This window comes from Monodelphis domestica, chromosome 5, assembly GCF_027887165.1.
Source record: "Monodelphis domestica isolate mMonDom1 chromosome 5, mMonDom1.pri, whole genome shotgun sequence".
Taxonomy (NCBI): domain Eukaryota; kingdom Metazoa; phylum Chordata; class Mammalia; order Didelphimorphia; family Didelphidae; genus Monodelphis; species Monodelphis domestica.
This window is the reverse complement of record NC_077231.1, coordinates 13,350,785-13,374,668: the sequence shown is the minus strand read 5'-3', so window position 1 is coordinate 13,374,668 and position 23,884 is coordinate 13,350,785. Positions and strand designations below refer to the sequence as shown.

The window sequence follows — 23,884 nt, the reverse complement described above, 5'->3', positions numbered from 1 at the left end:
CCCGGGTCTCCTGGGCCTCCGTTTCCTTTTCTGTTCAACGAGGGGTTAGATACAGTAGCCTATGAAGTCCCTTCTAGCCCTAAGGCTAGAGCCCCGGAATCCCTGAACCCAACACCCCAACCTTCTGTTAGCAAGTTTTTCCCTGGGTCTAGAGGTTCATCTTCTCCATCCTTCACTTCCTTCAAGGCTCTGCCCAGGCCCTCTGCCCCCAGTTGTTGGCTCTCTCTCCTACTTAAATGACATTCCTTTCTTCTAACATCCTCCTTCCCCTCTCCCTCCTCCCACAGGAGACAAGCTCAGGGAAAGCAGGGATTGTGCCCAGGACAGTGCCGGGCACCCGGTACACTCGTCACCAAAAGAGCTGTGAGGACTTCCTGGCACGGGGGCCCATTGCCTCCAGGCTCTGGCTCTGCAGAGGGGGTTGCCATCAGCCAAGAGCTACTGGGGATGGAGGGCAGGAAGGCTTCCTTGGCCAGTGCTGAGCCCACCTAGGCCTTCCCTTCTCACAGCTGCACATCTCAAGGTCAGACAAAGATTGCTCTGTGCTTTGCTGCTCACTCTCTCAGCCTGCCAGCCCAGAGCTGAAGGGACTCCTGTCTTCTCTGAATGGAGCCTTGGATGCCTGGAGAACAAAGAGGACCTCTCTCGGGACACAGGAGGGCCCTCTCTGCCCAGCCCCTAGACAGCCCTGGCCAGGGCTGCGTCTCTCACCCAAAAGCAAGGCGAGGGAAAGGGAGACCAGTGGGAGGCCCTTTCCAGTTCAGCCTTCCTCCTACAGGTCTTGGAAGAGCCAAGGGAAAAGCTTCCTTACCAGGCAAGCATCCTGATCCAATGATTTAGGGCTCACGATGGCTGAGCCACATGAAGGCACTCTATAGAGTCCCACAGGCTGGCATCGGCTCTGTAAATGATGACCATGCTGAGGCTGCCTGATGGGGGGGGGGGGTCACTTTATACTGTCCACTGTCCATCCAGGCACTCCTTAGTGTTTCTCAGCCCCCAGCATTCCTGACAAGGGACTTTCTCCCTCCTCTATAACATGAAAGGGTCATTAGAGAAGGCCTCTGCAGTCTCTTCTTGTACTAGAGGCCTGTGAAGCCCAGGGGACCTCTCTGGGGCACCAGACACACCAACAGAGGAGGACGTGTGCCTAAGATCCAGGGCCCAGGGGGAGAAATGACCACATCTGGCCCACATCCTGTGAGCGGAGATCCCCCTGCAGAGTGCTGGCGCTCCAGAGACCCCAGGAAGAGCCTCCTCCTCTCTGTCAGCTTTTGGATGGCTCGGCTTCCCGGACAGCCTAGCCTAAGTCCTGCCTCCTGCAGGAAGCTTCCTGGGGCTAGCCTGTTGGAGGGCAGAATCCCAGGCCCGAGGGCCTAATCCCGACTCTGCCTCTCACTACTCATGGGACCTCGGACAAGCCTCTTCCCTCCTGCCCACACTACAGTTTTTGAGGGGTTGGAATGGATAGTCTCCAATGTCTAAGTGAGAACACGGAGGGACCACAGGTGGCACGCCCTTCATTCTAGAGAGAGGGAAACTGAGGCTTCCAAAGGCACGTGGCTCCTGGTCCAAACCCACTCACCCCTCCACCGAGTGCACAATCAGTACTAGCCCCTCGTGCCAGGGCTTCTCCAGCCAAATAGGCAGTGAGTGTTAAGAAGTAGACAGGGAGGGTGGAGAGTCTCTGTCCTTGGCTACAGCTGGGGAACTGCCTTCCCACCCTACCACAGGCACACAACCATATATCCTTATTGCCTGAAACAGCTACAGGCCCCCAGCCCCAACACAAAGCCAGAAAGGTCAGTAAATAAAGGCTTAGCAATTGTCTAACCCTAATCCTTCATTTCTAAGCCCTCAGGTTGCCAGATCCATGGTGAACACAGCGAGATAGCATGAATCATCACCCCCATTTTACAGAAGAGAGGACTGAGGCTCAGAGAAATCTACCCTGTGCTGCTGGTACTGGACACTTGGGATAAAAATATGAAAAATGACCAGACATCCTCAACTCAAGGCGCATATGAACAAGTTGGGAGATGCAAAAAGACCAGGCAAGCAGCCTCTGGGACAAAAAGAGCTCCAAGGTAGGCTCAGGGGCCTTCCTGGAGGAGGAAGCATTCATGCTGACAAGATGGGCCTCAACTGGGTGTAGACTAGGGGTTAGAGGATAGCATCTACTCCAGGATCAGTGGGTAACCTGGACCAATTCTGTGACAGGACAAGGCTGGGCAAGAATAGGAGAAGGAAAAATGCCATAAATAATGAAGGGAACTATAGGCAGACCTTGGAGATGTTTCAAGTTCTGTTCCAGCCTGCCACAATAAATAGAATCTTGCTATAAATGCACACAAATTTTGTGATTAGCCAGCACATATCAAATCATGTTTATACTATTATACTGTAGTCTATTAAGTATGCTATATCTACAAAAACAATGTACAGACCTTAATTAAAATATTTTATTGTTCAAAATACTTTTATTAAAAATACTAAAGTTAAAAAAATACCTCATTGCTAAAAATGCTAACCATCAATATTATTGTGCTAAAAGGAATAATAAACTGGAGGGATTCCATGTGAACTGGAACAACCTCAAAGAAATGATGCAGAGTGAAAGGAGCAGAGCCAGGAGAACATTATACACAGAGATGGATACATTGTGGCACAATCGAATGTAATGGACTTCTCTACTAGCAGCAATGCAATGAGCCAGGACAACTCTGAGGAATTTGTGAGAAAGAATGCTTTCCATATGCAGAGAAAGAAAGAACTGTGTGGAACCAAAAATGCATTAGAAAAATATATGCTTGGTCAAGTAGCGTGATTAGGGTTTTGATGTTAAAGGATTGCTCTACTGCAAATATGAATAACATAAGAAATATGTTTTGAACAATGATACGTGTATAACCCAGTGGAACAGCTTTGGGAGGGTGGAGGAGAGAGCCAGGGAGAGGGGATTATGAATCATGTAACCATGGAAAAATATTCTAAAGAAAAATTAAAAAGAAAAATAAATTTAAAAAGAAAAATATATTTGCTAGTTAAAAAAATTCTAACCATCATCTGAGCCTTCAGTGAATTCTAATCTTCTTGCTGGTCAGGGGTCTTGCCTCGGTGGTGATAGCTGCTGAAGGCTGAGGTGGCTGCTGCAATTTCTTAAAATAAGACATGAATGAAGTTTGCCTCACTGATTGGCTCTTCCTTTCTCTTGAACACTTGGAGGACATGATAGGGTTATTACTTGGTCTAGTTTCAAATTGTGTTTCAGGGAAAAGGAAGGCCCTATTTGGTGGATATCAACTGGGTTTTTGGGAACCCCAAGTTTGCCCCTGAGAACCTTTCCAAAGGAAGTCCCAGACTGATCTGGTTCAGATGGAACAATAGACCTTAAAGTACTTAATGATCCCAGTTTAGGCAGGACTAGTAGACAGTCAAATGTTAAATACCCTTTTAGTCTTACAAGTTTCCCCCATAGTAAGTAAGTAAGACCAATACCTGTGCAGGAACCATCCTTTTAGTATCCATTATAGTAGACCACTCCCAGATATACCCCAGCCCCTGACTACAGCCTCTTTCCCAAGCCTGCTTACAACCTGTCAATGTATGTTTGTTGCCCTGAGTTCTCCAAAGTATATGAGATCCTTATGTTTACAGTTCTTCAGAGCAGGGTTTCTCCCAGAGATACTGTTCCCAGAGTCCCAGCTGAATATTGAACACTATCTCTTTCCTGACCATTTTAGGAGTTCTGTGTTTTCCCAAGTTGACAGTGGACACACACAAACATTTTTAAGTTCACCATCTTCTATGGACACTCCAAATCAACTACATCAGATAGTCACTGATGATAGCTCACCTTAACATACAATAATGATGGGAAAGTTTGAAATGTTGCAAGAGTTGCCAAAATGTGATATGGAGACCCAATGTGAGCACAAGATATAGGAGAAATGGTGCCATAAAGTGCAAACAAAAGGAGGTATGCCTGCAATGGGAGGGCCAGTGGAAAGGTAGATCTCTAGAGGGCCTTAAAGGCTAAGATCAGAAGTATGAACTTGACTCTCTGAACTACAAATGTAGGTGGAGACAGCGACTTAAAAGATGACTCATAATTTCTTTAAGATTTTAGAATACAAAAGCTATCTGTCAGTCTAGTTACAACCCCATTTGGCCATCTGAGCTCAGTTCCAAGAGTCTCCTAATAAGGAGAGGCACAAGTCTTGCCTGTCACCTCTTCAGGACAGGGGGCATGTTTCACAGGAGAGGGGAAGGGGTAAGAGAATACACAACAGTTGTCTTCAAATACTCCTGAGCAATTTGGGGTAAATGACCTCAGCAATCTAGTGTTTGATAAACCCAAAGATCACAGATTTGGGGATAAGAAGTCATTATTTGACAAAAAGTTCTGGGAAAATTGGAAAGCAAAGAGGCAAAAAAATCCTCAAAATGATTTAAGCATAAACAAAAAATAAACACAAACATATGGTCCATATGATTTAAACATAAAGAGTGATATTATAAGTAAATTAGGAGAACATAGAATACTTTACCTGTCATATTTGTGCAGCAGGGACGAATTTATGACCAAACAAGAAATAGAGAATATTACAAGATGTAAAATGAAAATTTTGATTACCTTAAATTTAAAAGTTTCTGTACAAACAAAACCAATGCAACTAAGATTAGAAGGGAAACAACAAACTGGGAAAGAATTTTTATAACAAATTTCTCTGATAAAAGTCTCATTTTTCAAAGAAAAAGAAGTCAGTCAAGTTTATAAGAATCCTAATCATTCCCCAATTGACAAATGGTCAAAGGATATGAATAGGCAGTTTTCAGATGAAAAAAATCAAAGCTATCAATAATCATATGAAAAAAAATGCTTTAAATCTCTATTGATTAGAGAAATGCACATTAAAACAACTCTCAGGTACTCCTTACACCTATGAGATTGGCCAATGGCAGTAAAGGAAAATCATAAATGTTAGAGAGGATGTGGCAAAATTGGGACACTAATGCATTATTGGTGGAGTTGTGAACTGATCCAAGCATTCTGGAGGACAATTTGGAATTATGCCCAAAGGGCTATAAAACAATGCATACGTTTTGATCCATTAATACCACTGCTAGGTCTGTATCCATGAGAGATTTTTAAAAATAGGAAAGGACCTGTTTGTACAAAAACATTTATAGCTACTCTTTTTGTGGGGGGCAAAGAATTGAAAACTAAAGGGATGCCCCTTGGGGAAAAGCTGAACAAATTGTGGTAGATGACGATGATGGAACACTGTTATGCTTTAAGGAATGATGAACAGGATGTTTTCAGAAAGAACCAGAAAGACCTATGTTAACTGATGCAGAGTGAAATAAGCAGAACCAGGAGAACATTATTGACAGTAACTGCAATATTGTAGAACAATCAAATGTGATAAGACTTTGCTACTAACAGCATACAATGATCCAAGACAATTCTGAGGGACTTCTGAAAAAGAATGCTATCCACCTACAGAGCAAGAACTGTTGGAGTAGAAATGCAGGTGAAAACATATTATTTATCACTTGTTTATTTGGGTATATGTTTTGAGGTTTTGGTTTTATAAGAGTATTCACTTACAAAAATGAATAATATGGAGGGGTGTAGAGGCAGTGAAAGTTCAGACCACTGAAAACCCTTTCTCACCAATTAAAAACAAAATGCTCCTAGGGGACTGAAAACCAAAGCTAACAGGACAAAGCTAAAAAACCCTCCTGATGGATTCAACTTAAAAGGCACACCCCCAAAAAGCCTGAATTAGAGAACACTCAGGTTTAAGAGGAAGGAAAAAGGAAGGTCCCAGGACCCCTCCCCCCACCTACAGTACTGAGCCCCCAGCAATGGCTGGAATCTCAGCAAGTGGGGGGTGGGGTGGGGGAAGGGCACTAGTCTAGAGGGAGTACATTGCGGGCAAAGCTGTGCCAGGCTCAGGGATTTGAACAGAGGTGGCGGTGAGGCAGGTGGAGAACCTCAGAAAAGGCAGCCCAATCATAGCTGAGACACTCCATATTGCCCTCCCCCATTCCCGAGGTTTTGGCCTCAGGGCACATCCAGCTCTGCAAGATCAACTACACCCTGGGTTTAATCTTATCAAGTCTTCAGAGGGCAGGGAAGCTCATGCTCCAATACCCCACCCACACAGACTGCTCTGAGAGCCTTGCTGACTAAGCTCTAAGGATGAAAGTTGACAGAAAAGTTCAAATCCACAGATCTAGCACATAATGAGAGGAGCAAGACTACAGGCAACTACGGGGGGGGGGGGGTGGTGGGGGTAAATATGAGCAAACAACAGAAAAAGAAAAAAGGATCTGGCCTCAGCCACTTCCTAGCTGTGTGACCCTGGGCAAGTCACTTGACCCCCATTGCCTAGCCCTTACCACTCTTCTGCCTTGGAGCCAATACACAGTATTGACTCCAAGATACAAGGTAAGGGTTTTTAAAAAAAAAGAAAGAAAGAAAAAGAAAAAAGGAATCACAGTTGACAGCTTCTATCCAAGCAATGAACAAAGAGCAAATGTAACAGAGGAGGAACAAGAAACACCAAGCAAAAACACAGAAACTCCAGCCAATTGGACACAGACTTTGGAAGAACTCAAAATACAATTCAAAACACAATTAAGAGAGGCTGAAGACAACTGGGAAAAGAACTTAAAAAGCAAGATAAGTCATCTGGAAACAGAGGCACTTGAACTAAAATGATAAAAATAGTGTCTTGAAAGCCAAAATTAATCAGCTTGAAAAGAGGCAAAGAAAATGAAAGATAACCTCCAAAGAAAATCAGACCAGAAGGAAAAGGACGACCAAAAAGTCAGGGATGAAATTCAGTCTTTAAAAATCAGAACACAACAATTAGAAGCAAGCGACTTCACAAGGCAGCAGGATACTATAAAACAAAATCAAAAGAATGAAAAAATTGAGGAAAATATGAAATACCTTATTCACAAAACAGAATATTTAGAAAGTCAGCCCAGGAAAAAAAAAATCTTAAGAATCATTGGTCTACTGGAAGACCATGACAAAAGAAAAAGCCTGGACATCATCCTACAGGAAATTATCCAAGAAAATTGCCCTGACATTCTAGAACAAGAGGGGAAAGTGGAGATTGAAAGAATCCACAGATCACCTCCTGTACTTAATCCCCAACTGACAATACCCAGGAATGTTATAGCCAAATTCAAGAACTAACAGACCAAGGAAAAAAATATTACAAGCTGCTAAGTAGAAGTCATTCAGATACCATGGAACTACAGTGAGGATAACACAGGATCTGGCTGCATCTACACTGAAGGACCAAAAGGCATGGATATTCCAGAAAACAAGGGAACTAGGTCTACAACCAAGAATCAACTATCCAGCAAAACTGACTATATTCTTACAGGGGAAAGTATGGTCATTTAATAAAATAGAAGACTTCCAAGCATTCATAAAGAAAAAACCAGACCTGAACAGAAAATTTGATGCCCAAACACAGAACTCAAATCATCAAAAGGTAATTAAGGGGGGGGGGGAGGAGACACAATAAAAACAAACAAACAAAAACAACAAAAAACTTTTTTAAGGGACCCAATAAGGTAAAATGATATGTATCCCTACAAGAAAAGAGGATGTTGGTAACTCTTAAAAATTGTTATCACCTGGGTAGTTAGAAAAATTATACTTAGAGGAAACAGTGACAAACTGTATAGGATGAAATGCCAAGAAATAAATATGTATGTAGATAAATGTATGCATAAATATATGTGTGTGCATATATATATATACAACTAGAGTTTTTAGTAAAAGAAGTTAATACTAAGAGAAATGGGAAAAGAAACAAAATGGGGTAAATTTATATGCCACAAAGGAGCACAAATTTCTAAAGGAAAAATTAGTGGAACTCAAGGATGAAAATAGATAGAAAAATTAGACTAGTGGGCGACCTGAACCTTCCTCTATCAGAACTAGAAAAATCAAACAAAAAATGAATAAAATGGAAATGTTTTGCATGATAATATATGTATAATCCAGATTGAATTGCTTATCTGCTCCAGGAGGGGGGAGGGAAGAAGGGAGGGAGACAATGTGGATCATATAACTCTGGAAAACTTGTGTGGAAATGTGTTATTATGATTAAAAAAAATTTTTTAAGTGGGAATAACACCCACCCTCAACTATCTTACTCTAAGAGGGAGGTAGGAGAGTAGGGAGAATAAAGGAGTGAGAGAATGGAGAAAAAGGAGAGTGATTTGTGGAAGACTGTCTTAAAAACAAAACATCTGTGAACAGGGAAAGGATTGGAGAAGAGAATAAACAGAAGGTAAATAAGATGGAGGGAAATACACAATTAATTAGTAATCATAACTGTGAATGGGATGAATTCACCCATAAAACAGAAAAGGATAGCAGAGTGAATTAAAAACCAGAACACCACAATATGCTATCTCCAAGAAACACATTTAAAACAGGGAGACACTTGCCTAGTAAAGGTAAGAGGCTAGAGCAAAATCTACTATGCCTCACCATACCAAAAAGTTTAAAAAAAAAAAAAAGCAGGGGTAGCAATCATGATCTCAGACAAAGCAAAAGTAAAAAATTGATCTAATTAAAAAATAAAAGAAATTACATCATGATAAAAGGCACCATAGACAAAGATGCACTAAATGGCATAGCAACCAGATTCCTAAAGGAGAAATTATACAAGTTACAGGAATAGATAATAAAACATTACTGGTGAGGGATTTTAACCTTCCCCTCTCAGAAGTAGATAAATCCAATGAAAAACATAAATAAGAAGTTAAGGAAATTAAACAGAACTTTAGAAAAGCTGGATATTAGACCTCTGGAGAAAAATGAATGGGAAGAGAAAAGAAATGGATTCATAAGATCTAGTTAGACCAGGACTGAGGCAGGAAGTAGGAGACAGGTACAACATAGAAGAGGGAAGAGAGGAGGATGCCTGCTCAGGCATTTAAGAGATTAACTTGAATTTATTTCATTTAATTTCTTTTTATATGATTTAGTATAAAACTAATTCATCTTGTATAATCCTTTAAGTAGTACATGTAGCTAAATGTTAGAAAGGCTAGTCCCAGTTTTTAATTAACTGTGTATAAGCATATATATGCATGTATATTATATATATACACACAGACACATATATAAGTGAGTTGGCTTAAGAGGGACTGTTACAAACCTTCTTGTGTTAAGCACACATCTTTACTATCTCCTGATTCTAGATAAAGATAACAGAAGCAATTTTAGTCAATTGTAAAAGTAGGAATAGTATTTGCTTTTCTAGGAATTTATGTCAATAACAGAGTCCTCATATTTTATGACTGAGAGGGACAATTCTGTTTACCTTCATGACTCTTCTTAAGAGTTATTGTCTGAGGCTATTAGTTTATAAGATCAATATGCTTGGACTTCATACTAGAATTTATGAACTATTAACTAACATACTTTGAGTATGTGGGTTTTATTAATCAATGATTTGCTTCAACTGTCAAAAGGCTATAAAAACAACTGTGAAAATCCACAAGAGATCTTTCATCACAGACTGGGAATGATGGGACCACTAACTATTTGCCCACAAATAAAATCAGTTTTTCAGATTAGAATTATGGTCCAGGTATTTCTTCATTTTTTTACAAAGAGGGAAGAGAGGAGGATGCCTGCTCAGGTATGGGGTGGACTAGACAATCTCTGAGAATCTTGGAATAGTGATGAACAGTCAAGATGGTCTTCTCAGGAGGTGGTCAACTCTCATCACTAGAAGTCTCCAAGCAAAGGCCCTTTGGGATGTTGTACAAAAGAATGCCTATTCCATAGCAAAGTTGTCCAGGGGTAAAAACTGAGGCTCATAGAGAAGAAGGAACTCATCAAGGTCACTAAGAGCCAGGACTCAAACCCAGCCCCAAGACTGGGCCGTACTCTCTACCTCTCTTGGCTAATCAGGACATCAGCACTTCCAGTTATGAGAGTTATGAGCCCTCCAGGGAGGCTTCACTCAGGGCAGGCAGGTTGAGAATCCATTCTAGAGGACCTGAGGGACTGTGGAACATGGAAGGGTCTTTGGAAATTATTGTTGATACTTGATACAGCTGGGGAAGCTGAGATTCCAGAGGAGAAATGAGGGAATGGCTTTTCTAACATCCAATCAGTAAGAAGCAAAGCTGGGACTTAAAACTAAGTCTCCTGGCTCCCAGCCAAGGAAGGGTCTTTCTACCACACCAGTTAAACCTGAACTCAAGTCTCCCTTCTGAAAGTAGAAAGCTGGAGCCAGGAAGGGCCTCCCCAGCATCATTCTCCCACCCTGTGCTGAGACTAAGAACAAAGGTTAGCTAGACTGGGCTTATTGCTTTCTCAGCTTAGGGCCCTGGCATGATGACAAAACCAGCCCATCCCCAGACCCCAGAATCCTCCTACAACCACTGTTGAGTGAGTTGTAACTCACTCTAACCAAGGGACTAGGAGTGATCTGGGGTGACTCTCTGGGCCTCAGCTTTCATTTCAGTAAAATGGGGACCACTCTGAGTGAGATAAGAGCATTGTAATCCTTCAAAGGCTATTTTCAAGGAGTGCCATTCTTCCTATCTCAAAGTCGGGGTAGGGAGAGGGCAGTATATCTTATCCTGAAATAGTTGGGCTCTTATGTTTCCTGGGTAGTCCCTTCAATATAAAGATAAGGGGAAAATTGATGAGGTCCAGACCCAAGGCCCCAGATGCCATTAACAATGGTGCTAGGATTCAAACTGAAGATTTCTGCATCCCAATTCAGGCTAGTCACTCACTGGAAAGACAACTGCAGCTTCCATTTCTAAGGTCTTCACAGCTCCCAAGCACTTTCTTCTTTCCAAGAGCCCATGAGGCAGATCATGCAAAACTGATCATACCCTTTCCTAGAGGAAGAAACTGAGCAAGTCAACCTGTAAAGCAATGGCAAAGCTTTAGACAAGGACCCAGGTGTCCTTCCTTCCACTTTGCTACCTTTATAGTGCCTACCCTCCACTAGCTTTCAGTCTGGCTGGGGAGGTGAGGCTGTTGTGGAAGGACTGAAAGGAGGAGGGGAAGGACTGGGTAGCAATAACATTCTAAGTGTAAATGACGGAAACCCAGAATTAGGACTCCACTCAAAGAGTGGATAGGATTAGGATCAGCAGAAAGGAGGAAGAGCAGCCTTGAAGGCAAGAGAGGCCTGAGAGATAGCAGGTCTGTCCTACCCTTCCTCAGGCTGCTCAGGTGCCAATGTGACTGAAAAAATCCTCCTGAGGGCAACAGTACTCAGCGAACTGAGAAGCAGAAAGAACTGAAGCAGGACATCAACTTGTTTAGGAGTCTACCTCTCCTGAAGCAAAGGGAACTAGTGTTCTGGTTAAGGCTAGTGCTGTCCTGCCAAAAAATCACTTAGGGTAGAGATCAAAGTTGATAAAATGTGAATTGTCCAGGATGGAAGGAGATCAAGACACCTTTGAGGCTCAGCTCATTGGAAAACCAGTATCAAAGGAGAAGGAGTCAGAAAGTGAGTGATAAGGGAATAGAGAGGGAAAAGGCTGAATTCACCAAAGATCTCAGGAGAAAGAAAACTTAAGACATTGAACACAAGCAGATAAACCAACAGGGAAGAGAGAGAAAAAAAACATTTTATGGCCTGCATAGGAGAAATAAATACAGTAAAGGAACAAAAGAGAAAACAACTGATTGAAAATGCAGAAATAAAGGACAATCTGAAAGAAAAAGAGAAAACACAGAACACATCAAAAGAAAACATTATCTCCATATGAACCAAACATGTCTATGTCAGAAATAGGATGTATAGAGTTGATTTAAAGATTATAAGTTAAACAGAAGGACCCAAAAGTTAAAAAAAAAAAGCAAAACCCTTAACAACAGAATGCAAGAAAATCATCCAGAACTTCTAAACAAAGAAAAGAAAATACCAATCTAAAGAATCTACAGATTATATCTTCAGACAAATCCATAATGTAAACAAAAACAACTTTGAAAGATTTCAGCACTCTTGATTAAAGCAATTAGGAGAGGTAATGGTAGAATTCAGGAATACAAAGAGATATGTTATCAGGCATAAGATCTTTTAATAAAGAGTCCATAACCAAATAAGAGATAAAAAGTTCATAGGAGGTAAAATGGATAATTTTGTAAAATTAAAATGTTTTTACACACAAAAAAACCCAATATGGCAAAAATGAGAAGAAAATTAGGAAACTCAATGTGGAAAAAATCTTTGCAGCAAGGTTCTTTTTTTATATACTAGTGCCTTTCATTTCTAAAATATATGGAGAAAGGTCATTCTCAACTAGTAATCGATCAAAGGATATGAATAGGTACTTTTTAAAGGAATAAATCCAAGTTATCAATAGCCATATAAAAATGCTCTAAATTATTAATAATTAGAAAATGCAAATTAAAACAATTCAGAAGTTCTATATCATATCTATTAGCTTGGCTAAGTTAATAAAATGCCAAATGCTGGAGGGACTGTGGGAAAACAGGTTACATTAATGTATTGGTGGAGCTGTGAACTGGTTCAGCCATTCTGGAAAGATATTTGAAATTTTCCCCCCAAAACTATGAAGCTGGGCATACCCTTTGGCTTAGGGACGCTACTACTGGTTGGAACTCCCCAAGATATCAAACAAAGGAGAAAAGGGCCCATATCTACAAAGATATTGATAAAAGCTCACTTTGTGTTGGCAAAGAATTGGAAACTGAGAGGAAGTCTATCGATTGGGAAATGGCTATGGCATAAGTTATGGTATGTGAAGGTGATGGCATACTATAGTGCTGCTGTAAGGAATGTTACAGGGGATGGTTTCAGAGAATCCTGGAAAGACTTGATACCCAAGACCAGACCAGCCCCAGAGGGAAGAGAAGGACTCAGAGGGCAGAACAAGACAGATCCTCTTGGACATGACCACAGAGGGAATTTGTTTTGTTTGACTATATGAATTTGTAAGAGAGGCTTTGCTTTTCTGGCTCTCTCAATGGAGGGAGATGAGAGGGAGAGAATAAAAACCTGAAAATAAAATTGATTTTAAAAAATTCATAAAGCAAGGGAGCAGCTAAGGGACTCAGTAGATAGAGAGCCAGGCCTAGAAACAGGAGGTCCTGGGTTCAAATCTGATCTCAGATACTTCCTAGATGGGTGTTCCTGGACAACTCACTTAACTTAACTGATACTTGTATCGATTCTAAGACAGAATGTAGTGTTTGTTCTGTTTTTTAACCTATAATGTGAACTGGAATGACCTCCAGGGATGGATGCAGAGTGAAAGGAGCAAAACCAGGAGAACATTGTACACAGAGACTGATACACTGTGGCACGTAATGGACTTCACTAGCAGCAATGCAATGATCCAGGACAATTCTGAGGGACTTATGAGAAAGAACTGTGGGAGCAGAAACACAGAAGAAAAATAACTGCTTGATCACATGGTTCGATGGGATATGATTGGGGATGTAGACTCTAAACGATCACTCTACTGGAAATATGAATAACATAGAAATGGGTTTTGAACAATGACACATGTGTAAACCAGTAGAATTGCTCTTCAGCTCTGGGAGGGGGTGGGAGGAGGGAAGGAAAAGAACATGAATCATGTAACCATGGAAAAATATTCTTAATTAATTAATCAATTTTTAAAAACCTATAAAGCAAGCCCTACAGAAATGTCAGTGGTCACAGATCTCTGGGAGGAGAAGTGTTAAACTCAGCCATGAGCATCCGCTGCATTCCAAGGCCAGGAACCTCACACCCCTCCTTCTGCTGGGTTGGGGGAGGAGAACAAACAGGCCCAGGAACTGAAAACTCTGAGTCAGGCCCACTCATCCCACTTCCTGTACCTCAGCATCTTGGGGAAGTCAAGGGCCTCTCATGCTTTAAAAATGGGATGAGGTGGCTAGAGGTCCTGGCTTCAAATCTGACTTCAGACATTTCCTGGCTGTGTGACCCTGGGCAAGTCATTTAACCCCAATTGCCTAGCCCTACTGTTCTTCTGCCTTGAAAATGATACTTGTTTTGATTCTAAGGACAGAAAGGTAAGGGATTAAAAAAAGGGGGATGAAGCAAGCCCCTCTAAAAGAGGGTTCACACTGAGAAAGGTCCCGTTCACACAGCTCCTGACAGACTCCTCCTCTATTAGATCTCTAGTGGGCAAGAATCTCAAAGAGAATACCTGTCTGACCACCTCATTTTACAGGGAAGGAAACTGAGGCACAGAGGTACACAGGTGAGATGACTTGTCCAAGGTCATACAGCTAGGAAAGGGGGTAAGGAGAAGGACTCCAAACCCAAGCCAGACTGCATATCCAGGGTCCTTTATGAGCTACTATAGCTGAAAATTTCATGGGGTAGGGGTAGAGAGGGGGAAGGGTGGCATCTCTGGGATGACGAGTCCCTCTCCAACATCCCTGCTGGTCCTTCCCATCCCCAAACTGCACAGAAGGCCTTCAGAGCCTTCAAATGGAGAGCAGTATTTGGGCCTTCTAGAATCAAGGGCTACTCCATGACGTGGGTTCAAAAGAAGGAAGCAGAAGGGGGATGGTCACATCTTTATGATTTTTTAGATTTAGGAAAGTCCCAGAGAGGAAACATCCTTGGTTCTGGGGCTAGGGCTAGAACATTTCTATAGAATGGCCAAATACTTCTCTCTGCTCTCATTCTTAGATCCTTGAAGCAAATTTGAGAAGGAAAGCCTATTTCACAGATGGAGTCAAGTCACTGCAGCCCAGAGCACAGGCTGCCACCCACTCTATGCAAGGTCCCCTGGATTCAGCCTCCCAGAACTGACTGAGCCCAGAAAGAGGGAGAAAGGGAGGAGGAAAGGACCTGGCTTCCAAGGAAGAAATGGAAATAAACTGAAATTTCCCCATCTCTCATCCCACATGCCTTCTCTCTAGTCAAAGAACGAGAGTGTGGAAGGACCTTCCATTTCCCAGTGGAGGAAAAAGGGCCCAGAGGAAAAGAAGTTTGTTCGAAGTCACAAGGTCACACTCAGTGTTTGAAGAAAGACTTGAATGCAGATCCTCAGACTCCAAGATTATTAGTTAAAAATAAAAGCCTCCTCCTTGTCCAAACTCTAAAGCTTGTTATCCTCTGTGGAGAGACTCATGAGAAAAATAGAAGCCCAAGGTCACTTCTCCAACAAGTGAGAGTCAAACCTGAGAGGCTTGGCAGCCTAGTGTGCCAAGAGAGAGGCCATCTGGGCAGTGGTTAGTGACCTGTCTGCCATTGTCAGCCCTCTGGGCTTCAGGTCTCTCTTAGCAAAGGAGGGAAATAGACTAGATCAGGGACTCCCAATTTGGGGTTGGTGAATTACATATTTTTTTAAATATTCTGCTAATTGTATTTCAATAGAATTGGTTTCCTGTATAATTTTATCATATATAGATATATAATATAAAGGGGTGTATGGGGTGCTCAGGGAGGAGTAGTATCTCTGGTATGGAGGGCTTGTCGTGCCCTTCTAGGGCAGCTCTCCAGCCACTGACCCTCACCTGATACCCAGCTCTCACTTGTGGCTCCTAGTAGCTGCTAGCATGCAGCAGCGGCCACACCCTGGGCAACGGCGTCGACAGGCTGGCTAAACCTTGTGAGGGTAGCCATCGGGTCGTCGACCCCTGATGAACCAGGGCTTTGCTCACCAGCATGTGAAGACTGCTTTGGCGGAACAGGCGGAAGAAACCAATAAGAAGGTTCTACGGCTGAGAGGGCGACGAAGCAAAGCACTGTGGAGTGCTTAGGGCGTGTTGGAGCACAAAGGACAACACGGCCATCCAGTGCAGCTGAGGAAGTCTCCAGGTGTAACGACTTTTCGTGCCACTGAACCCAGGCTTCCAAGGCCAAGAAAGTGGGACTGTCTCTGTGCATTTTTCCACTTAAATCTCCTTCATGCACAAGTGTTTTTGTGCACACTCATCTACATCACAGATGAAAGCACACAAAGACAATCATCATCCTTGGTTACCAAGAGACTGCTACTACTATATATAAACATGAATCTGGGAAGTCTAGGGTGCTAGACTTCACCAGCCATACTGCCTAGTGGACCCAGCCCTTGGAAAAAAAAAGGGGGGGGGTAAGAAGGCCCAGGCTATCGCTCTTTGTGGTGGCCAAAAATTGGAAAATGAGGGGATGCCCTTCGATTGGGGAATGGCTGAACAAATTGTGGTATATGTTGGTAATAGAATACTATTGTGCTGAAAGGAATTATGTGATTAAATGTGCTTAAAGGGATTCCATGTGAACTGGAATGACCTCCAGGAAGTGATGAGTGAGAGGGAGAGGAGCAGAACCAGGAGAACATTGTACACAGAGACTGATACATTGTAGCACAATCAAATGTAACAGACTTCTCTACTAGCAGCAATGCAATGATCCAGGACAATTCTGAGGGACTTATGAGAAAGATACTCTCCACATTCGGAGGAAAAACTGTAGGAGTGGAAATGCAGAAGAAAAACAACTGCCTGATCACATGGGTGTATGGGGGTGTTATTGGGGATGTAGACTCTCTAAATAATCACCCTAATGCAAATATTAATAATATGGAAATAGGTCTTGATCAATGATGCACGTAAAACCCAGTGGAACTGCTTATTGCCTACAGGAGTGGGGTGGGAACAGGGGAGGAAAAGAATATGATTCATGTAACCATGGAAAAATATTCTAAATAAATTGATTAAATAAATTTTTTTAAATCAAAATGAATAAATTAATTTTTTTTTAAAGAAGGCCCAGGCTAGATTATCTCCAGGACCCCTTCTAGTTTGGAATTCTAGGGCCCCCACTCTCACCCAATAGACTGCCACCAGTCATTTGCCATTCTATGGGAGAAACAGATTTCTGCAGCAGCGTAAACAAACTCTATTTAGGCTTTCAGTGACTGTCTGATTCTGTCCAGTCCTTGAGTCCAGGGTCAAGCTCAAGGGGATTGATTCATAGCATTCTTGGCCATTGCAACATGAAAACCCAGCTGGGCCAGTTTCCAGCTCTTCAGCCTGCCTCAGGGCCCAGGGCCCTATGGACCCAGTCCTCCCAGAAGGAAGAAGCTTGTTCATTAGATGTATTAGGAGCAATGGTGGAGGGGCAGGCCTGAAAGGATCTATGAGGAAGGGGAAGATGGTGAGAGAATGTCTGAACACCAGGTCATACCTGGGAGAGACTTCAGAAGGCACTGAACCCAACCCTACCCTTTATAGAAGAACTTTGACTCAAGGGAAAGGACTTGTCACACAAGTTAATAATAGAACCAAGACTTGAACTCAGATCTTCAGTTTAACTGAAGCTGCAAGGTACCCCAAAGGAGATATATAGATGGTACCATATGCCAGGTGGGACGGATGGCCCACCCACTGCCACCTTGTCTCCTCAGACTCCTAGAAATGAAGACAGCCAAGGACTGTGGGCCCCTCCTCTGGACCTAGAACTGGCATCTGCAGAGAAGGGCCACCAGTCTCACCCCCTCCATGCCAATGGTACTGCCAAGTGCCACCACTACTTCCTTCTGCTGACCAGCATTTCCTGCAGGTGCTGAGGCCAGAGCCCAACCTCCCTAGTTGCTATGGCTCCTGAGGACCCAGTGAGAAAGTGCACCAAGGAATCCCACGGGACTTTATCTGTGGTAATGCCCTAAAGGCAAGAGGCCTTGTCATAAGAGGTGGTGTGAGGCCCTACGGATGAAGGAGCTCCAGATCCTGCAGAGGGGCTCTCCAGGAGGTGCTCTCTCCCCTTGAGAAGAGGAGCTGTGGGAGGCAGAGCTTTGCTGCCTGTATTCCCAGCTTACATAGTCACCGGCCATCAATGCTTTCTCATTCATTTCTTCTGACTACCAGAGAAGAGAGGGACCAAGCAGCAAGGGAGGTGTCTGAACCAAAGGGACAAGGACAGTGCAGGGTGACTCCCTCCCTTCGAGAGGCATCTCCTGTTATGCTCCTTGCAAAGCAGGTCACCAGTGCCTGGGGTCAAGGAAGGTACCCTAGGAAAGAGGCCAAAGACCTGGGTTTGAATCCCAGCTCAAAGATTAGATGGAAGCTCCAGGAAGGTTCAGTGGGCTCGGATCTAATCTTGAATGACCATGAGCAAATTAGTCTGGGAACCAGTTTCCCCATCATAAGGAGCATCTCAGACATCTGCTGAAGTCATGACAGAAACAAGGGGAAACACTTTGGAAGGGTCTGCTGGAGTCTGGACCTGGGCTTCATTCCTGGCTGGGAAGTACCCAGGGCTCCTGTCTAGCCTAGCTCTGCCTCCGACTCCCTAGCCTTAACTGCCTCCCTGGAAAAGCTGCCTTCCCTTTCAACTCTATTCTTGGCCTCTCAGTCTTAATCCACTCTAGTGTGAGTTAGCCCTTTCTTTTCTTTCTTTCTTAGCACAGATATGGCACAGAATAAGTGCTTAACCAAGGCTTTATCTAGCCATCCATCTCTCACAGGTGCAGGCAATGCAGGATGTCAAAACTGCCTCTACCAAGAGACTGGCAGCTTCCTGGTAATTTACCATGTGAAAGAGTTCCCCAAGGCACCAAGAGGTGAAGGGATTGACCTTGAGTCCCACAGCAGAGGCAGGACTTCTTGTTCCAAGGCAGACCTTCTGTCCACTGACTATACCACCCTGCTCTAATGGTTCTCCTCTGTGGACCAGGATGACCTAGATCAGCTCCAGGGAAGGTTCCCCTTCTCAGCCCAAGCTTCATTTCTTCTCTTTTGTGGCTAAACAAGGCATTGACAGTCAATACTTTCCACTTCCTCTCCTCTCTTTCTCCCTTAACCTCTTAAGATCTGGCTCAGACTTCATTATTCCACCCAAACTGCTCTCTCCAAAGTTACCAAGAGTGTCTTAGTGGTCAAATCCAATGGCTCCTTCTCAATCCTCATTCTCCTCAAGTATGCAACCTTAGACACTATCATTCACCTTCTCCTCCTCAATATGCTCTTTAGGTTTTTGCAAGACCTCTCTTCTGGTTCTCCTGCCTCTCTAACTGCTCTCTCTGTCTCTGCTGGATCCTCAGGGCTCTGTCCTGGGCCCTCTTCTCGTCTCAATTTTTCCTACTTCACTTGGTGATCTCGTTGGCCCCCATGGATTTAATTACCCTATCTCTGTGTCAATCATTCTCAAACCTTCCTTTCTTGCCCCAACCTGTCCACTGACCTCCAGTCTCTGGTCTCCAGCTGCCTTTCAGACATCTTGTACTAGATGCCCAGTTGACATCTTATGCTTGGCATATCCAAAACAGAATTCTTTTCCCCAAAACACTTCCCCATTCCTAACTTCCTGTAGAGAGCAACACTATCTTCTCAGGCCTCTGGACTTGCAACCTAAGCACCACTGTGGACTCCTTACTCTCTCCTATCTTTCCCCTTCCCTATGTCTAATCTATTGCCATCCCTCATTGCTTTTATCATTGATATCTCTTGAATATGCCCCCTTCTCTTCTCAGACATTGCCACCATCCTAGATTACTGCATCAGCTGCTAGGGGTGGAGGGTTCTGCTTCCCTCAGTTCTCTCACCACTATAGTCTGTCCTCCACTTGGCTGCCAAAGAGACCCTGGAAAGCATGGGTCTGACCACACCATGCCCCCGATCCAACACTTCCAATAGCAAATATAAAATCTTCTGTTGGGGATCCAAAGCCCGTCCTAACCTGCCAGGTCCTCTTCAATCCAATGTCCCTGGCCTCCTGGCTGTTGTGTGAATGAGACTCTCCATTTCCCAGCTCTCAGCGATTCTGTCTGGCCATCTGTGCCCCCGGCCTGGAATACTTTCCCTTCTGGTCTTTGTCTTCTGCCTTCCCTCTCGAGCTTCCTTTAAGTCCTGGCTGAAATCCCAATTTATTCTCTAACCCCTCTTCCTTCTAGGATGTTGCTCATTTGTTCATACTTGCTGGCTTCTGGTCTGTACCTTCAGCCTGGGAATTCCTCAAGGACAAGGACTCTTTTGTCTTCCTCTACAAGCCCAGCCTTTAGCATGGCACCTGGACCCAGAAGACACTTAATAAATATCTGACTGGCTGAGAGAGGAGAGAAATGGTCCGCTCTGACAGCTGTATTGTATCTGACAGCAAGGAAGCCAGAAGGTAGAAAGTGGAGGCAAACTCTAGGATTGGGAAGGAGCACGCTCAGCCCATAGGCATGGGCAAGTTACTAAGAGGGAGGGAGGTTGGGAAAAAGAGTTCTGCTTTAGGTAGGTTGAGATTGGGATGCCTGTACACACCTGGAGGGTGAGACATCCAAAGGCTGGCTGGTCTAGGATGGGAGCTCAAGCAGGAGAGAGGCTGGAGCTGAGGTAGCGAGCAAAAGGGAGAGCTAGCTCAGATGGCGAGGGAAAATTCCAGTATGTGCTGCTACTGTCTATCTATCTGCCAGGGCCTTCCACACAAAATTCAGACTCCCCATCTAAGCAGTCAAGCTCCAGCACAGGTTGGCTTCAGCCTACCTTGGAAGCTTCATCTGACCCCGAAGGTCCTAACAAAACAAGAGCCACATTCTCTCCTGAAAGCCCCACCTTAGTCCTAGACCTGTGCTATCTCAACCTGCATCGCTAACATCCTCCAGGCTCTAAATCCAACCCTCATTTTTCTTTCCCCATCCCTCCCTCTCCAAAGGCCTTCCGCAAACATTCACTCAGGGCCTCCAAGATGCAGCTCAGGACATTCAGAGACAAAGAAAGAGGCAGCCCAGGGGGGCCCTGGGGAGCTCCCACTCTCCTGGGCCTGGTAGAGAGAGGGCACACCTTCTGGGACATGGGGAGCTGCAAAGAAAAGCTCTCGGATCATTTCAGCTGGGGCCTCAGGAGTTCAATCTCCCTGGAGGTGGCAGGCTATTCCTCCCCTCCCCTCCCCCTCACTAGCCTGGAAGCTCCTGGGGGTGGAGGGGGGGCTGTTCCAGGGTCTTGGTCCTGGCTGGCCACCCAGCAAGGGGCCCCAGACTCTGCTCAGAGGTGGGGCCCGAAGTAACCCCAAACACAGCATAATCTCCGCCACCTCAACGAGCTTCAGTGGATGCTCTACCCACACCCACCAGGCAGGCCTTTCTGGCCAGACCGCTGAGCCCCAGGCCCTCTTCCAAGGTGTCAAGCTTTCAAGCTACAATCGTGTTGGGGAGGAAGAGAATCACAGGGATTTCCTGGCTCTTCTGAGGGCAGGCAGGGAACCCCTCCAGGCTGGGCCTAGCTCTGGCTGCACAGGAAGGCCCAGTGACTATCTACAACTCTCTGGGGTGTAAGGGGCTCCCTCCCAAGAAGTTCGACATTGGGCCTCCACCGCCAGGGCTCAACTGGGGGCTGGGGCTCAGAGGAGGTGAAATTTGCCCAGTGCTGGGGCTCCCTTGAGAGGCTGCCTAGGCCAACCTCCTCCTCTGAAAGAGAAGAAAACGGAAGGCCCAAGAAGCTGTAAGATCCCACAGACAGGCAGGAATGGAGAGAGGATTTGAACTCAGGTCCTCTGACTTCCAGCTCCCTTTCATTGAACCTGGGGGCGCTTTCTATACTCCCTCACCACATGCCAACTGTGGGTAGGGAAGGGGGACGTCTTTTCCAGAAATCCCTTTCTCCTCCCACCCACCATTGAAAGAGTCTAAAGCGCTGGGATGGAGGCTGAGGCTGAGCCTCCTCCAGGGCTCCGAAGGAGATGAAGTCATTCACCTGAGTGGGAGGGGGTGTCTGACTCATGAAGTGTCTGAGGAGGTGAGAGGCCTGGCTGGGGGTGGGGAGGAGGGATTCCCTCTTCCTCTCTCCTTTCCTCCCAGAACCCCACCCGCATCTTTAATCCCAAGGGCACCCAGAACAATAGCCCAAGTGCAGGCCATCCCGGGGCACCTGGCGGCTCGACCCCAGCCCCGCTCCCAGACACAAAGGGTGGACAGCCTCCGGGGCCCAGCATCTCCAAGGGGCTAGGCAGCTAGCCGAGGCTAGCGCGGACCCCTCACCCCCAGCAGTCCCAGCTCTGCAGCCCGGCCCTCCCCAGTCTGGGAGACAAAGGCAGCCAGCGCGTAGAGGGCTCCCAGGAACAGCCATGGGGATCTCCAAGCACCTGGGGGCATTCTCCCTGCAATCTCCAAGCACATCCAGCTCCCTGACAGCTGGCCCCATGCTCGCTGCTCTCCCGGTTCAGGAACAGGGACAAGGTGGGGAGGCTGGGGGGGGGGCACTTTAGAAAACGGCCTCTCCCCCCACCTTTGCCTTCTAATGAGCTGGCTCACCTGCAAGCTAGCCTGCTGATGCCCCCCACCCTACCCCGGTCCCTGCCCTTACCGAGGCCGCTGATCTCCTGGCGAAGGCTGAGGCGCCTCCGTTCCTCCGCGATAGCTCGAAGCATCTGCTGCAGGGAGCGGTCGCTGTCACCGTCGCGAACCCCGTCACCTTTGCCACCGCCGGCCCCCCGCCCCGCCGCCGCCGGCGGCGGCCCCTCCTCCTCCTCGTGGCTAGGCTCCGCGGGCCGGGCCGGGCCGGGCGTCCGCGACGAAGCCATGGGCTCATCGCAGGCGCGGGGCCCGGGGGAAGGGGGCCCCAGAGGAGGGGGGCCCGAGAGGGAGAGGGACCCCCGGGAGTGCCGAGAGGGGCAGGGTGGCTGGGCTGGCCGCCGCGCTCTGGGGAACCTCCGGGGGCGTTCGCGTAGAACGGCGTCCGGCGTCCGGTGTCTGGCCCGACCAGGGCCCAGGAGCGGCTGAGACTGGACCGGCAGCGCCCCACTGAGGGGGAGGGGAAAAGGCAGGAGGGAGGGGGAGCCTCCTCCACCCCGCCCCTCGGGCTCCACCCCGCCCCGCCCTAAGTTCGTCTCCTGCCCACTCTGCGCCTGCGCCACGATAGTAGGGCGGGGACACGACAGAAGGCCGCCCCTCTGTCCCCGCCAGCCTCGGCCACCTGCCCCGCCCCCACGCCGATGCCCACGGGTTGTCGGGATTGCCTCTCATCCTGTCCTAGCTTCCCCTCCTCTGCACCAGGTGTCCGCTGGGCCTAGCTCCGCCCATTCCTACTCCTGTACCCCCGCATCGCGGTCATGGGCCTCAGTTTATCCCGCACGGAAAAGCGAGCATCCGCGCGGATGAATGCGCTCCGCGATCCCTCCCCCCCGCATGGCCTTAGAGGCTGCGTAGGGAGCGCTTTGCTTCTGCGCTGATACTAGCATAGTTATTAGGATACAAAGTTACTGTCCTAAGTTGCCGGGATAGTTACTTCCCCTCTGACTCTTAGGATCTGCGAGGTCGCCCCTCCCCAGGCCCAAGTTTCCTCTTCTTGTACTGCTTGGCCTCCAAGGTCTCTTCCAGCTTTAGACTAGGAACCTACGAGGAGTGGCTGGTTGATCCTTCGTGAGTTTCCCTTTCCCCCTGAGAAGAATGAAGAGCTACTGTCCCGGTAATGCCACCGGGGGTGCCCCAGGGCGTGTTTGGAAGGGGCTCTACCGAGGCGCAAAGACCTGGCTTTCCAAAAATGAGGCTAGAAACGAATGGGTAGCCTATCCAGTCCTGGGTCCCTAGGCTGCTTGGTCTCAGTTTTGGGACCAGTGGTTTTTTGGGGTGTCGAGGGCCTTCTTTGGGAAAGGCCCCCCAAAGTGCTCTCTGAGTCAAAGGAGAACTTGAAAATACTTGAGACAGTATCTTCTTGCAAAAGCCAATTCTTTTCCTTTTCTCATTGTTCAGTGTGGAGATGGCCTTGAACTTTGGATTCCAATAGACCTTCAGTTTTTCAATTCTGTCCTAACCTCTGGAGGGAGGGGAGTCTGGCCATGGCCTTCTGAGGCTCTAGGATGGCTGCCTTCCTTTCCTTCTACCTCTCCTCTTCTTCAGGCAGGCAAACCAACGCCATCCTTGGGACTGGAAAAGCCTGATGATCACATGCCCTCTAACTCTACTCACAATC

At 46.1% G+C, this 23,884-nt stretch overlaps 1 protein-coding gene across 4 annotated transcripts in view; it reads right to left on the bottom strand.

Moving 5' to 3' along the window:
• KIAA0930 (KIAA0930 ortholog) overlaps positions 1–22,892 on the bottom strand; it is a 39,448-nt gene extending 16,556 nt beyond the window's left edge. Inside the window, exon 1 of one of the 4 annotated variants that reach the window (XM_056797634.1) lies at positions 22,280–22,892. In XM_056797634.1, coding sequence (XP_056653612.1) covers positions 22,280–22,496 — 217 coding nt within the window. In that variant the 5' untranslated portion in view covers positions 22,497–22,892. The remainder of the gene's footprint in view (positions 1–22,279) is intronic. The other 3 variants (XM_056797633.1, XM_056797632.1, XM_056797631.1) reach the window with 3 other exon arrangements.
• Positions 22,893–23,884: the final 992 nt, after the last annotated feature.